At 43.9% G+C, this 16,362-nt stretch overlaps 2 protein-coding genes across 2 annotated transcripts; one reads left to right on the top strand and one right to left on the bottom strand.

The window, feature by feature from the left end:
- The first annotated feature begins 2,790 nt into the window (after window positions 1-2,790).
- On the top strand, window positions 2,791-9,362 carry LOC147225325 (uncharacterized). Its single transcript, XM_086163573.1, has 9 exons — window positions 2,791-3,156; window positions 4,729-5,344; window positions 5,427-5,738; window positions 5,827-5,999; window positions 6,106-6,190; window positions 6,304-6,536; window positions 6,624-6,818; window positions 6,901-7,126; window positions 7,283-9,362. The coding sequence occupies exons 1-9, from the start codon at window positions 2,917-2,919 to the stop codon at window positions 7,825-7,827; spliced, it is 2,625 nt and encodes an 874-aa protein (XP_086019699.1). The 5' UTR covers window positions 2,791-2,916; the 3' UTR covers window positions 7,828-9,362.
- Window positions 9,363-9,724: 362 nt separating this feature from the next.
- LOC147225324 (glycine cleavage system H protein, mitochondrial-like) lies at window positions 9,725-13,403 on the bottom strand. The gene is made up of 5 exons (XM_086163575.1): window positions 13,235-13,403; window positions 12,960-13,042; window positions 12,799-12,862; window positions 11,219-11,350; window positions 9,725-9,970 (listed from the first exon to the last, which is right to left on the bottom strand). Exons 1-5 carry the CDS (start codon window positions 13,383-13,385, stop codon window positions 9,873-9,875), a joined length of 528 nt encoding a protein of 175 aa, XP_086019701.1. The 5' UTR covers window positions 13,386-13,403; the 3' UTR covers window positions 9,725-9,872.
- Between the last annotated feature and the right edge of the window lie 2,959 nt (window positions 13,404-16,362).

Below are 16,362 nucleotides of genomic sequence, written 5' to 3'. Positions count from 1 at the left end.
TTTTTCTTCTACTGTTTGCTTCTTTCTGTTCGCACTGTGTTCTCAAATACAAACCCTGCAGTGATGCACTAAACCAATGACTGAATGTTTGAACAAGATTTGTCTTTCCAGGAATATGATTACCCGATGATCTATCCACATCACATCCACACTTGACTGTGGTGTGTTCTGTGTTTCCCTTTGTACCTCTGCAACTATGCTTATCTTAATATGTGGTCCAAACTGTGTGGTAAATAGAAGCCTGCCTTGATAGACGTGAGTAGCCTTGCTCCTGTCTACAATAAACACCTATAATACTCTAGCTCCCTTGGCAATCACCATAGCAACAAACCGTGGTACCCACGTGAGTTGCATAATAAGATGTTCCCCAAGACCACAGACCATAAAGCGACAACAAACTAGGCACCCGCAGCAATGAATGTGAATCAGAAAATACACATTCAAATGTCAAACGTCACCTATGACTCATTCCAGACTAATCTTTTCTATTTATCAATAGACTTGCATCACAAACACACACACTCCCATATTCACATGCACCTACTCTCTGTCTCTCCAGATTTTAACAGGTGCTGATGAGCTGCAGTCAATGATTGTAATGAGCTATCGATCACCGTGGGAAAACAGAGGGACAGAGGAGTGAGTGTGGTGGGGAGAACCAGAGGACGCACTCACACAAATAGAGGGAGGCTGACTGCTTGGAGAAAGGAAAAAAAAAAAAAAAACTTCAGATGAACTAAATGGAGACAAGCTACCTGAGACAGAGTATCAATACTTACTTTAATCAAGTCTTCATCTACTATTGTTCTACCTGAAATAGAATTTATGAGCTAACGCTTGCTGCCAGCAAAGGTTAAAGAAAACCGTTCGACTTAATAGTTTCTTTACTGGCTGATGCACCCACTATGACCATGCAGACATGCTTGTCATGACCGAGTCCAGATGCCAGTGAATGGCACTGATGCAGTATCTCTATTTGCCTCTTTTTATTCCGCGTGTGTGTGTGTGTGTGTGTGTGTGTGTGTGTGTGTGTGTGGAGTGGAAGCAGACAGCTTTAGGGAAGGGGGAGGTGCGTTGTATGTGTGTGTCGTGTGTGCTGGCTGGCGTTTCAGATAATGAAATGCAGCAGGGAACAAAGAGCTGGGGGCCCCTATTCTCTGGACTGCAGCTTCATTTTCACTCCCGTCACTCTATGATTCTTCCATACCCTCTTTCTTGTGTTTGTGTGTGTGTTTATGTTTGTATGAGCAGGTTGTTGTGTGTATGAGTATCCCCTCCTCCTCCTGTTAGTATTCTGCATGGCAGATCCCCCTAATGTAATAACTGTGTCTGCATGTCTAATTTACAGCAGGAGAGAGTAAATAGCCTGTGGTTAATTACAGTACGTGTGTATGTGTGTGTGTCTATGTATGTGTCTACATGCGCGTGGGTTTGTCAGAATGATTTATGAGTTGCAAATAGCTACACCAGTGGCCCGTTTCTCCTCACTTAGTTTTTAATCTGTCTTTCCATTAATTTTCCCAGAGACATTATTATGGTTTTATAACAGTGTGCACAAGGATGCACCTGTGAATGGGTGTATGTGTTAATGAGACAGAGGCGTGGACATTTTGTGAGGATCGTGACACCTGAGCGGGACTTTGCGAGGCTCATTTTTAACTTCTTCAGTGCCCTTCCTTCCTTCCTTCCTTCCTTCCTTCCCTCTTTTTATCTCTTCCTGTGATTCGTTCACTTTCTCCATTGAATGCCACAGTGAACAGAGATCTTTATTGACAGTACACGGTAGAACATGGAAACAGCAGGTCAATCCGTTTAGCCCAAGGGCCGATACACCAATTCACCAATTTGTCAGTGTTAGTTTGAGAGAGAAAAGCAGCTAATCTCTCCTCTCTGCTCTCTATTGATCACACACTTAGTCTCCACTTCTCTGTCTAAACACTATTGATTCTCTCTCTCTCTCAATCTCTTTCTCTCTCCCTCTCATTCTGTCCTGCTCTCTCAACATACCACAACTCTCAACATATCTTCAGTTCACATACTTTCACTATTCAGACAAAAGCTCCGATAATGGTGCGTACGTCTTTGTCCGCGAGCCCCCGAGTCACATAACTATACATATCCATCATACGCTTTAGCAAAGCAAAAGTTTTTATTATATTCCAAATGCGTCTGTAGAAGCGGGGCTTATCAATTACAGAATTTTTTTTCAGAGTTTGACACATTAGTGTCACAAGTCATTGTTCCCTGGTGTGCATATTCAAAAGCTTATGCATGGTCTCATTAAAAAAAATCAATTACTTAGCAACCCCTCTACAGAGAGAATACCGTTAGTGATTAAAAATTCACTGCTTGGTACACTCTCTTGGCTTTGTTTTTCAGCCTCGCATCACAGGGTGCACTTGAAAAGGGCTACATTCCTGCCAAGAAGAAGGTACTTCAAATCAAACAAAGGCTCTTGTTTGATCAGATTTACCTTGTAGGGGACCCTGTCATGAAATATTTCTGCTGATGGGAAAAGCGGGCCTGGGAGATGCTTGAAGACTGGAAATACCTTAAAAACAACACTTAAAATGATGCAATTTCATATTTGAACGTGTCAATGGGAATTTAAAAATCGATGAAATGGGGAGGGGAAATCCCGAATATAACATTGTGAAATAACAGCCTGGAACCTCTGCAATAATCTCTCATCCCATGCGGAACCGCATTCATTAGCCGAGTGCGCCCCCTACCGGTAATCTTGCGTCATTACATCCTCAAGCTTTCGTAACCTCTGCTTACAAAACCGGCTTGTGTAAGTCCAAAACAGCTGTGTATGGATGTTAATCGCTTGTCCGGGACGTGAGGCACACAAGGTCCTGGTTTATTTTCTCTGTTTTTCACGTTATTGCTACGTTAGTCACCTTTCGAAAAGAGATGCCTTCCTCCTTGGCCAGCGGCGGCGACGGCGGCGACCTCATAGCAGAACTTCGAAAGCTTTTGCGGGAAGTGCTGTTGGGTCGAGAGGACCCGGAGGGGTTCTTTGCGATGTGCGTGTCCGTGTTAGGACACCGGGAGACCCGCTCGCAGTTTTTGTCCCTCGTCCAGCCCCTGTCAAAGGCCAACCGCTCCCTGCACTCCGTTCTCATCTCCATCTACGAGGAATACTTCTGTGGGGTCAGTGAAAGTGAATATATTGTTATTTCTTGTACGCTGTCGAGTTTGTGTTTGGCTAATTGTTAGCATTGTTAAAGGGGTACGCGGGCATCACCTCGCTTCTATATCTCTAGCATGAGCGGTGCACCTTTTCCACTGCTAACGTTGTCATTATCACAGGTAATTATCATCTCGGTTTTATGATTTTAAACCAACTCCACCACTCGTTATTGTTTTCTTTGACTCCTACCAAGAACGCTTTTTTTCTGTCAATGGTCAGTATAGGGTACAGCTAATGTGTGATTCTTTGAGTAGTAGCGCCACCCAGCGGCCATTTCGTAGTACAGTTACAGTAACCAGTATCATGTTTTATTAGTAAATCAGCACCAGCAAACAATTCTAGATAAAGTACTCTTTATTGTTAGGACGTTTGCAGATGACATTGTGTGGAGGAGAATCTCATAAAGTGAAGGTATGCCATGACAAGCAGAGGAATGAAGGTTAGCTGCAGAAAGTTGGAATACATGTTTGTGAATGATAGGGACAAGTGAAGAAGAAAAGAGGAGCAGGCTGGAATGGTTGGAGAAAAGCTGTGGGTGTAAAGTGTTGACAAAGAGTATCAGTTAAGGTGAAAGGTAAACTATACATTGAGGTTGTGTGACCAGCGATGCTGTATGGTTTCACGACAGTGGCATTGAAGAAAAGACAGGGAGCAGAGTTGAAGATGTTGACAATCTCTTTGGGAGTGATGACAATGGAAAGGATCAGGACTGAGTCTGTCAGCAGACAACACATGTTAGATGTATTCGATACAAAGTTAGCGAGGCCAGGCTGAAGTGGTTTAGGCAAATACAGATGAAGGATAATGTATATATTGGAAGAAGGATGCTAAGTCCGAAACTACTAGGTAGTGGAACTAGTTAAAGAGCAATTATAGTGTTATGGAAGTTGGGAAAGAGGACATGAAGGTGGTTGGTAAATAAGCAGAGGATACAGTTTTCAATGGGACCTTCTTCAGTATAAAATGATTAGGGGAAAAACTGCACTATATCCCTAGTCTCTAGACAGCAGTGTCAATTTCCACATGTTATAAATTGCTAACCTGGGTTGTCAATTATTTTGAGCTAAGGTGGTGGGCAAATTGATATAAAAGTGATAGGTCTGTCTCTGTGACTATCTCAACCTGGCCAAAAGTTGTGGAGTGAACTAATACAGTTGGCATTGGCCTGTAAACCTCAAAGTGTCCTGTTTATACATTAAAAGCTGAAAACAATATTATTAAGGAATCCATAAATTATATTTCAAGAGTATTTAGGTGTGACGCCAACATACTCATCCTCATTAATCATAGTCCCCCCACAATGCATAGGAATCATAAAGTACTCTTTGCATGACAGTAATCCTCATTTTGTTATTTCAAATGTAGTATTAAGAAGCTGGAAGAATTTTGCAAGGTACCGGTAACACTTATATTCATTCAACAAAACTCGTCTTCACAGATAGTGTTCCTACACACATGGTGGTTTTCAGATGCCTTGCTATGACCAAGTATATTTTTAACGCTATTATGTGGCTGTTGTTATCCAATTTCAGTCAGAAGATGATGATTTGGATCTGGCATTGACCCTGTCCCTTCTTGAAACCCAAGATCATCAGCTATCAACTCCCAGCCAAGATTCTCAACATCAGCGACCTGGTGACACTCCAAGCCAGATAAGATCTGAACAGCTGAGCTCAAGATCTAGACCCAAAGAAAATGACCATATTCAGATGGCAAGAGGAGCATCTGGACCCCATGACAACCAAGCAACCATCCAACATTCCTCTGAGCATCTGAAAAAGGCGAATTCCAAGACGAATAATATTCAGATGGAAGGGATGAGCAGTGACATGGGTTCATCCAAACATGACATGGCCAGAGGAGATGACCAATTGATGGAGAAAAGAGATATGAAACAATCAGAGTCACTTAAAGGCTCAAAGAACAGGCGACAGCGGCGAAAAAAGGGTGTCCAGCATGTAGTGGGTTTGCCCAGATCTCCATCAGCACTGCCACCTGTACTGGTTTGGTTTCGCAGGGACTTGCGGCTTTGCGACAACCCTGCTCTCACAGGTGCATTGGAAGTTGGAGCTCCTGTCATTCCAATCTTCATCTGGAGCCCTGAAGAGGAGGAGGGACCAGCTATTACTGTGGCAATTGGGGGAGCTTGTAAGTTTGGTCATGAATCAGCTCTCACTGCATTTTTCTCTTGTTTTGCTGATTAGATTCATGCTCTGTTTCTGCTTCACAGGTAAATACTGGCTTCATCAAGCTTTGTCTTGTTTCTGTTCCTCTCTGGAGCGAATTGGCAGTCATCTTATCTTCCTCAAATCAAATGAAGAAGGGAATGACGTTGGCTCTTCTCTGCATACACTTAAAAGGCTGGCAAAGGAGACTGGAGCAAGAACAGTCTTCGCTAATGCCCTTTATGAACCCTGGCTCAGAGAGAGAGATGACAGGGTGATGTCAGCACTGCAAAATGAGGGCATTGATTGCCGATGGTTCCACTCCTACTGTCTCAGAGATCCTTCTTCGGTCAGCACGGAGGGTGTGGGACTCAGAGGTTTGTCATTGTATCGTCAACATATATCCAATAATCTGACCTGATAGTAGTCAGTTCTGTGAACCTTTCTTTTTCTTCTGTGATGTAGGCATTGGTTCAGTGTCTCACTTCATGAGCTGCTGTAGGCAGAACTCAGGGCCTGCGTTAGGGACTCCGTTGGACCCACCTGTATCCCTTCCTACCCCTGTCCACTGGCCTCAGGGTGTCCCTCTAGACAAACTTGGCCTTGCACGCATGCCCCGCAGAAAAGATGGCACAACGGTGAGTGACCAAAGCTGGTATCCCAGGGATTAGGTTAAACCCAGGATTTGATTGAAATTACATCACGCTGATCAAAATATTGACTGATGTTAATTTTGGGACTTAGATTGATTGGGCGCTCAACATTCGTAAATCCTGGGATTTCAGCGAAGAGGGTGCTCATGCCCGACTTGAGGCCTTTCTCAATGATGGTAACATAGTGCTTACACACATTATCCACACACCTGTATCCAGTGGTTGGAGGGATGTTGAGAAGTTTTGTGCTCATTAAACTGATCAGTAAAATCCTGTCCTTGTTCATCAGGTGTGTATAGATATGAGAAAGAGTCAGGGAGGGCAGATGAACCAAATACCAGCTGTCTGTCCCCCTACCTTCACTTTGGTCAGCTCAGCCCCCGCTGGCTACTATGGGATGCTAAAGGAGCACGCTGTCGGCCGCTGAAATTCCAACGCAAACTGGCTTGGAGAGACTTGGCGTACTGGCAGCTCACACTCTTTCCACACCTTCCATGGGAGTCTCTCAGGCCCCCATACAAGGTATTTATATCAAAAGATTACAGCAATTACATGAGATAATGGTGAATTTTATTTTTTTTACAACTATGCTGTTCCTGATACTTGCAGGCTCTGCGCTGGAGTACTAATCGTGATCACCTCAAGGCTTGGCAGCAAGGTCAAACAGGCTATCCTTTGGTGGATGCAGCCATGAGGCAGCTGTGGCTGACAGGCTGGATGAACAACTACATGAGACATGTGGTGGCATCATTTCTCATCGCATATCTCCATCTACCCTGGCAGGAGGGCTACCGCTGGTTCCAGGTGAGATAGGTATTAAATATCCTAGCAGTCTCATCATATTCAGCATCTACCTGTATGAGACAGTTCTCCTCTGATTGCGTAGGACACTCTGGTGGATGCAGACGTGGCCATAGATGCCATGATGTGGCAGAATGGAGGCATGTGCGGTCTGGATCACTGGAATTTTGTGATGCACCCGGTCGATGCTGCAATGACCTGTGATCCCTATGGTAGCTATGTGAGAAAATGGTGTCCTGAACTTGCAAGTTTGCCTGATGAACTCATTCACAAACCATGGAAATGCCCAGCATCCATGCTTCGACGTGCAGGTGACGAACTGATAATTATTTTGCAATGAAACAAAAGGGGCATTTAGGGAAAAAAAATCTTAATTATGCCAGAAATAATGCATATTTTGTGCTGTTATGATTATATACTGTACTTTCTAGGATGATCTAAATTTGTCCTTGCCGTCCTTGACTCAGGTGTGGTACTTGGGCAGACATATCCCGTGCAAATAGTGACTGACCTTGAGGAGAGGAGGAGTCAGTCTCTGAAAGATGTAGCTATGGTTCGGAAACAACACCAGCAGTATGTGGACAAGCGAACCGGCTGCGATTTGGTGCCTCTGCCCCCCAGCCTGGTGTGTGAAGCCTTAGGCTCATCACACCGGGCTTCAGATGTGGTGTCTTCAGACAAGCAGTTCCTTCTGCCGGTTATCACCCGTATGGAATTCAAATACCAGCAAGAAGACCCAGATGGAGATCCTGCCTTAAATCCCTACAACGCCGTTCTAAAAGGATATGTGAGCCGCAAGAGGGACGAGACAATTGCTTTCCTTAATGAGAGAGACTTCACTGCCAGTGTGATGAACGAGGGAGTCAAGAGGAAGGAGAGACTGGAAAGTGATTATCGACGAATGGAGGGACTTTCTCAACCTACTGCACCCCGGGGGAGGGCTAGAAGGACTCCGAATGCCAAGGATAGATTTTCCATCGTACCTGGTGGGGTGTTAACCTCCCTCAGGTGACCCAGAATGCTAAGATTTATAAGCTTTTTGTGGATAGTTACTGTTTATATCATTATGGTTTAGGTTTCTTTTCTACATTTGTACTGACCAAAGAGGGGAGATTTTTTTTCCTCCAGACAAAGTTTACATGGGGCACATATGAAGTTTGAATCCCAGATATGCGGATTTTAGATGTTGTATCATAAGTAGTCTGTAAATATTTACAGAAACGTCATCATTACAGCATAGTTCAACATTCATTTGGGGATGCGATCACATTCAAACAGAAAACACATTCCCACCTGGAGGTTGAGCAGTAGGCTTTGGCACCACAGAGCATTTGTTGTTTTAAAAAAATGTGTTGATATTAGGACAGTTAATAATAACAATTTGATCGCCAGCGGTACCACTTGCTAGGTAGTCCAATGCATTAAAATTGTATTTCTTCTGACCGTTCACCCAGGAGGTAGCTGTGAGCAACCAATGGTTTCATCTGAATGCAGATGCCAAGGTGTATCTGCAGACCTCGGTTAATTGTGTGCACTCTATGGCTGCCTTTTCTTGAACAAACAGTTAGTAACAGACATTTGGCATTATCTGGACTTTTACAAATTTGACATCCTTTCCACTGGACCACATCTTATGGTAAAAATACTGCCACCTGCTGGTCCCCTGGTGGAATTAATCAAGCCTGATGCATTTCCAGTCTTGACACTAACTTACATTTTGAGAATCTCATGCATTTCCAGTCTTGACACTAACTTACATTTTTAGAATCTCATCACACTATAATTGAAATCTTGATTTATCACATAACTTTTCATGACACACAGACAATTTCAAGTATTTGTATCTTATCCCAACCAGATTACAGCAACAATCTTATACTTGCATGAACCAAAAATCCATTTGATAATCAATAACACCCCATGCTCCACAGCCAGGCTTCTAACCATTATATGTTGTTACATGGCTCCTGTCTGAGCCTTCCTTTGATATCACAGATTGCTCTTAAGGCCATTCGAGATCTCTCTGCCAGCTTTTTCACCGTTTCCTAAATAGTTAATGTGCTAGTTTGTACTTTTGAAACCGACCAGCAGAAGTCTTTATTTGGTTCCAGAGTCCCTGCTGAAGACTAGAGGCTGACACAGCATTTGCAGTGACAAGCCAGAACCTAGTTAAGCTGGCCCAAGGAAAGCAGGTCTACTGAGTGAGTGAGCTCATTTAAAGGCCTTAAACACGGATGCATCAGGGAGGCCTTCATAATGAGCTCCCTTTTTCCTTTTGATTTGATTCTTGCATTTCTTCAATGAACGAATTTTATTAACAAACATTCATGAACTCTTATTATGGTAGAATCCTTTATTTTTCCAACAACGTCAAACTCTTTGTATCCCAGGTATTGAAAAGTGCTATTTATATTATTCTGCTCATGGGTGGAGACCTGTGTGAATCAAATGGACATTATGTATATCTGTACTTTAAGGTGAAATTATTACATTTGAATTTGTACAATGTAATGGATGGACTCAGAGTAAAACTCAGTATATACCAAAGACCTTGTGTTATCATATTTACTGAAGCTATGCCGCGAGCTATAAACAGTGGGGGAATGAAAAATAGAGATAAATATACCGAACAGAACATCTTTTATGGTACAGTAGCTCAAGAATAGCTGTTTACACATGCAGTGTCGACCATCAAGATTAATAACACCTTAAAAGATCAAAGTGCTTTATTAAAGTATGCTAGAGCAGTTTCTCATTAGTTGAAAAACCGGGAGAAAATTCCATGGACTGTGAGCTTCAGTCTCCTCATTTTCAGGCTTTCAGTCAGCAAGAATTGAAAATTTTGATGTTACATCAGTGCAGAGTGACAGCTGAGGTGATCATCAGTAAATAAAGGGTTCCTAATATTCACAGTTAACACAACAACAGCAGGTCAGCAACATGGTGCTCCAGAATTCAACTGGTGGCTTGAGTGTAGCGTTTTATCTTATGAGCACATGATGTGCATCTACCTGCTTGTAGAGGAAAGGACGAGAAATGCTTAAAGAAACTATAATGTTAGTCCTCAATGGAGCGGATGTATCTCTCATATGCTGGCTCATCCATTAGAGCATCAAGCTCAGCAGGATTAGCGATGGTCATCTTCATCAACCACCCTATATTGAACAAATTGAGAAAGATCAAACTTGGCCACTTAACCAGTGTTTTCTAAGCCATTTCATTTACAATCAGTCAAATACTTTGAGCCAATGTTTTTCAAGTACTACTTTCCAAGCAACAATTTTTCAGAGTAAAAATCCACTTTTTGGTTTCAACCATAGATGAGTTTGATACTCTTTAATTAACTGAAAATGTATCTGAGGTGACATTACAAGCCTTTTACTTAACTCCTCTTCCTTTCTGCAAATAACTATCATACAAATATACCTCAACAGTACAGTTTATGGTCAAAAAGACAACTGTAAACCTTTTTTACTAGGATGACCACTAAGATGATTTTTTTTAGATAAAAAGCAGTTATTGCCCAGTTATTAACTCTAAGTAAATATTATCAATATAATATGATTATACGAATATTATTCATATAATCGTGAAACTGATGAGGGGTGTCCCACAGAGTTCTAGGATGAACCTCTAGCTTTCGTTGTTATAATATTAATGTACGGGTGGTATAAACATTGATTTAAATGGAGTGGTTTGAAAAGTACACTGTGACACACAAATTAAGACTGAAAAGGTACTCAGGCACATAAGACTATGCCAAGATCTCATTTCAGTTTTTTTTCAATTCAGTATATACACCCAACAGAGGGGAACAGAGCTGCCTACAATTTCCTACTTTTATGTTGCAATTCTAAATATCTAATTCAAATGCAGTTGAATGAAATCAATTTTTCAGTGAAGCCTTTTTTTTCTGTAAACAGCCCTCAAAACGTTGAGTACAGGTAGAACATGTCTGCAGAGCAATAGTTTTTACTCTGGAATACAATTTGTATAGTAGTCAAGGCATTCATTGTACAAAACCGCCTTAAATTTCGTCCATTTCAATTTTTATTAAAATTGCCCTCTTCATAATCACTTCACAATGAGGTTACTTACATGACAGCATGTTGAAGTGAACTTAGATTGGAAACATTACAAGTGCCTAGCATTTTGTATTCACTACTTTTCAAGGTAGTTGTGACAATACAAACAGCAGTAGAAATGGGACAGATGTAAGCAACATTAGAGTGTTCTTAGCATCAATAATAATTTGATGCTCGACTGACTTTTGAAAGAACGCTACACTTCTGCATGATTCTTCCTGTGCTATGTAGCCTGGAGTGACCCCATAGAGAGAGTAGAAGATTAAGACCTGCCAAATGTGGGGAAGTATCTTTGTGAACTTTTGCACGTGTACTTACCATCTTTGTAGCAGGATTTGTTGACCAAACCAGGTTTGTCGGCCAGAAGCGTGTTGATCTCAACAACTTCACCAGTCAAAGGGGAATAGAGTTCACTTGCAGCTTTCACACTCTCAAGAGCTCCAAACTCATCTGTGACAAGAGGAAACAAAAATATTTTCGTAAAAGTCAGAAATAAACTCTCCAGGCACATGTGGTCCAACCTGTTCTAATTTTATGCAACCTTTATTTACTTCTGAGTTTTTTTCACAACAGTTCCTGCAGTAAAATTCAGCATGTCATTGAAACCTTTCAGTAGCATATTTGGCTTCTTAAGAAAATCACATCCAAAAATCTTTGGAAAAACGACACAGATAAATAAGATTCTTTGACAAATTCCAAATGTTACTGATGGCACTGACATCAATATGATGTCCAAAAAATTATGTTTTAGTACAGTAGTTGAAAAAAAGGCACTGATATAGCACATACATAGTTGTCCTTTCTCCTTTTCCTTTCATTTATTTTTTACGTTACAGTCATTTAGCAGACACTTTTATCCAAAAGTGACTTCCAAAAATTGGAATTCAATAGCTGAAGATCCAAAGTACATTCTCTTCAAGGATCGCCACACCAAACCAACCTCTTCATAACAGTCATATATACATATCAACCAAAAATTAGTAAAAAGCTCATCATATATTTCAAATTCTAAATTTTCTAGATATCTGTGTTTCTGAAATTTGCTAACCAGGCCAATCAATGAGGTGCCAATACTTGTGTACACACTGTAGTAATATTATAAATATAAACAATTATTTACATAAACACATAATGCTTGATTTACTGTGGATAACAATGTATTTTTGCATTGATATAATTTCATGGTGAAGCATTGATTGAGGTTGTGTTCAAGGTTTTACTTGCAGTTATGGTTGAAAAAAAAAAGCATCTGAGACGAGTGCATATTGTAAACCATATTTTTACGATACTTAAAAAAAAGATAAAGCAACACTTTTGAAAACACCTCAGATCTCAATTTGGAAAAAAAAAACACTTGCTATCACCACTGATATGGACCGGGGGAATGTGCTGGGGATGAAAAGATGCCACACTGCTTGATAACAAAAATGACCAACCCATAGAGGGCTGAATTAAAAGACAACCTGCAAATCTGATCGGAAATATGATGTGGCAGGCTGGTCCATTTTGCCGAAATTTAATCGCAGCAATTCAAAATGTTATTCTGTAGTTTGTATAACCCCAGCATGCTCGGATGCACGCCTGGCAACATCTGAGTATTCACCTAATGAGACGGTGAATGGTGTCCTGGGGTTTTTACCTCGATCTAGACTGGGATATCACTCCCTCTCTGACATTGTGAGGTGCAACATGATGGTGTTGGGTGGACTGAAAAATGTACAACTCAGACTTGTTCGAGAAGTAGGTCAAGTGAGTATTGGGGGCCAGTTAATGGTATCAGTTGTTCTTCATCCTCCAGGAGGTTTTTGCATACGGTCACTACTTATCTGTGTGTATCATAGAGTTGGTCTGCTGTTAAATGTACCATAAAACCATGCAGTCATGAACTTCATACGTGCCTTGCTGAGCCAGCTGTGTTCCCACCTCTGGGAGACCACAGTAAACAACATCTCCCAGCGCCTCCTGCGAGTGTAAATAACACAAAGTCAAACCGGTCAACGACACTTATTTTTTTCTTCTTTTTCACATCAGTTTGTATGTAGAAGCTGAGCGGGTTTACCTGTGCGAAGTTGCTGATACCGACAGTCCCAATGCCGTCGTCTTCTACTCGAACCCATTCGTGTTTGTCTGTGAATTTAAGAGCTGAGAAAAAAAATACAACAGGGTGTGAATAAAAACAAGAAATTACACGATGGACGACGTTTTTCGATGTAATACCGGCTCAGGCGAAGAACTAAGTTGGTGATGAATACGCAACAGCTCTGGTGTCCTTTTCTATGTCTGTTGCCCATCTTAGCTAACATGTAAAGCTAAAGGACGGCGAAATGGAAATACCTGCTGAAAGCTGACTGGAATAGGATAAGTTTCTTCGAAAACATGGTCTTGAGGCAAGTCGCAATTGAGAGAGCGATACCGAACGGGTAACTAACGGCAAAACTGTAGAAAAGTTAGACGACAAACTGCGGAATAGTGCACAGGCGGCCATCTTTCTTCTTCTGTTGCCATTCGGAGCGATTGAGTCCCTAAATAATGGAAAAATGTTTGCTAGTGCCTCCTGCTGGACTCTAGTCTGGAAGAAAACAACATCTACACTTTAGCTCAACTTCACCTCTTCCAAAAAGCCCACTAGTTATATTTAGCTGATAACTTGCAATGGGTATCTCCAAGAGTTTGTTTAATATGATGTCCTGATTTTATTTATAGACGTCAAAGCATTGCAAACTTATAGGTAAAGATGCTGTGGTATTTTGTGGCCGCCACAAATTGGATTATGTCGTGCTAACCCGCTCAGGTAAACCCGCTCAGCTTCTACATACAAACTATGAGCCACTTCCGGCGCTGCCTCGGGCGGCTGCCTGCCAGAGTTGCTCCTCACCGAGCGTCTCTCTCGTAAATCTTCTACTTTTCTTTTTAATTTTTATCCACTCTTCTCCTTAGTGACAATTTAGTTAAGGTTTTTGCCTCAGCACTAGATGATGTTCCATTCGCTCTTTCTTGTTTTCGCGGTGTTTGGAGCACTTTTTTCGAGCCGGATCCCGGTCCTGGCGGAGCGGCGCCATGGCGCAATGGCGCAATGGCTCAATTGTTTACACCCGGGACCAGCTGATGGAGCTTCGACACAGCGGCGAGATGGGGGAGAGGCACGAAATCCCTAAGGAGCTACGGAGGAAATACCGGGGCTGCAGGGCCGGGAGGAGACGGTGGGTGAGGAAGAGGAGATACAGACCGTATCTCCCCTCCGTTGTGATGGGAAACGTGAGATCGCTGGGCAACAAGTTGGAGGAGCTTACAGCGCTCACACGGAGCGACGGTGTGTTTCGTGAGGCCTCGGTGTTGTCCTTCACTGAGACTTGGCTAAACAACAACATACCGGACTCTGTGGTGAGTTTACCCGGCTTTCAGTTGGTGCGAGGGGACCGGAGTTGTGCCGGCAGCGGCAAGAGGAAGGGAGGAGGTGTCGCTGTGTTTGTAAACAACAAGTGGTGCAACCCCGGACACGTTACGGTGAAGGAGCGTGTTTGCTGCCCGGACATCGAACTGTTGGCGGTGAGTCTCCGGCCATACTATCTGCCCAGAGAGTTTTCCCATGCAATCATGATCACTGTTTACATCCCACCGTCGGCCGATGCACCGCGGGCTAATGACGTCATCAGCTCCGCGGTCGCGAGACTCCAGACCCGGCACCCCAGTGCCTTCATAGCCATCTCTGGGGATTTCAACCACGCCACCCTGTCATCATCTCTGCCCACTTTCAAACAGTTTGTGGACTGCAAGACAAGAGACAATAAAACTCTGGACCTGCTGTACGCCAATGCCAAGGACGCATACAGCTGTACAGCTCTCCCTGCTCTGGGCAGGTCAGACCACAACCTGGTCCACTTGAAGCCTCGCTATGTCCCTGAGGTCCAGCGGCAACCTGTGATCACCAGAACTGTCCGGAGGTGGTCACAGGAGGCAGAACTGACTCTTCAGGGATGCTTCGAGACGACGGACTGGGTTGTGCTCTGCGAAGACCAGGGAGATGACGTCAGGAAACTCTCCGACTGTATAACTGACTATGTTAACTTCTGCACGGACAACATCATCCCCACCAAGACTGTGCGTTGTTTCTCAAACAACAAACCCTGGGTGACTAAGGACATTAAGGACACGCTGAACAGGAAGAAGGCGGCATTCAGGAGTGGAGACAAAGAGGAACTGAAGAAGGTGCAGGCGGAGCTGAGGGAGAAGATCGCAGAGGGAAAGGACAGTTACAGGAGGAAGCTGGAGAGCAAACTCCAGCAGAACAACATGAGGGAGGTGTGGAGTGGGTTGAAAACCATCACTGGCCATGGAAAACAAGCAAGCCAGGTGATGATGGAAGGAGACCTGCAGGAGGCAAACAAACTAAACCTGTTTTTTAACAGATTTGATGAAGGTGCCTCCGCCCACCCTCCCCCCAGCTCCTCTCAGGACTTTCCTTCCCCTGTGCCCTCACCCCTCACTCTAAGGAGCTTTCCCCCTCCCCCACGCACCTCTCCTGCTTCCCTGGACGACGTCTCGTTAACACCTCAGCCCTCCTGCCCCCCAATAGGACTCTCTCCACCCCCTCCTGTTGCCTTCACCGCTGAGGAGGTGAGAAGAGAGTTCAGCCGCCTTCGTCCCAGGAAAGCCGCCGGCCCTGACGGCCTTAGCCCCAGAGTGCTGAAAGGATGTGCCTCTCAGCTGTGTGGGATCTTCTCACATCTCTTCAACCTGAGCCTGACCCAGATGGTTGTCCCCGACCGGTGGAAAACCTCATGTCTGGTTCCAGTGCCCAAGGTGAAGCATCCCAGCACACACAGCGACTACAGACCAGTGGCCCTGACATCACACGTCATGAAGTCGCTGGAGAGGCTCGTCCTGAGGCACCTTCGCACAGTCGTCGGACCTTCGCTGGACCCCCTGCAGTTCGCATACCAGCCCCGGATAGGAGTGGAAGACGCCATCATCTATCTGCTGCACAGAATCTACACACACCTGGAGGAGGCAGGAAGCACTGTGAGAGTCATGTTCTTTGACTTCTCCAGTGCTTTTAACACCATTCGACCTGCCCTGCTGAACAGGAAGCTTCTGGACATGCAGGTAGATGCTCCACTCGCGGCCTGGATCAACAACTACCTCACAGGCCGGCCGCAGTACGTGAGGCTGGGGAACATCACGTCGGACACCATTGTGAGCAGCACGGGGGCGCCACAGGGGACGGTCCTGTCTCCCTTCCTGTTCACGCTCTACACCTCAGACTTCAGGTTCTCCTCGCAGTCCTGCCACCTGCAGAAATTCTCAGATGACTCTGCCATCGTGGGCTGCATCAACGGAGGCCAGGAGGAGGAGTACAGGAGCGTGGTGGACAGGTTTGTGGAGTGGTGTGGACTGAACCACCTCCAGCTCAATGTCACAAAGACAAAGGAGCTGGTGGTGGATTTCAGGAAACAGAGGACCCA

Source organism: Fistularia commersonii, chromosome 17 (genome assembly GCF_037954325.1).
Source record: "Fistularia commersonii isolate RoL2024-O1a breed Wild chromosome 17, RoL_Fcom_v1.0, whole genome shotgun sequence".
In the NCBI taxonomy this organism is placed as follows: Eukaryota; Metazoa; Chordata; class Actinopteri; order Syngnathiformes; family Fistulariidae; genus Fistularia; species Fistularia commersonii.
Note: the sequence above shows the minus strand (reverse complement) of the source record. Positions and strands in the feature narration are given on the sequence as shown.

What these genes read in the sequence shown, in the direction of transcription:
- LOC147225324 (XM_086163575.1), bottom strand. Translation starts at nt 13,385, where the DNA reads ATGGCCGCCTGTGCACTATTCCGCAGTTTGTCGTCTAACTTTTCTACA. An exon ending in AACACAGCTGGCTCAGCAAG is followed by an intron (nt 11,351 to 12,798) that starts GCACGTATGAAG and finishes CTCTTGTCACAG; the next exon opens with ATGAGTTTGGAGCTCTTGAG. An exon ending in CAAATCCTGCTACAAAGATG is followed by an intron (nt 9,971 to 11,218) that starts GTAAGTACACGT and finishes TGTTCAATATAG; the next exon opens with GGTGGTTGATGAAGATGACC.
- LOC147225325 (XM_086163573.1), top strand. Translation starts at nt 2,917, where the DNA reads ATGCCTTCCTCCTTGGCCAGCGGCGGCGACGGCGGCGACCTCATAGCA. An exon ending in ACGAGGAATACTTCTGTGGG is followed by an intron (nt 3,157 to 4,728) that starts GTCAGTGAAAGT and finishes ATCCAATTTCAG; the next exon opens with TCAGAAGATGATGATTTGGA. An exon ending in GCAGAAAAGATGGCACAACG is followed by an intron (nt 6,000 to 6,105) that starts GTGAGTGACCAA and finishes TTTGGGACTTAG; the next exon opens with ATTGATTGGGCGCTCAACAT.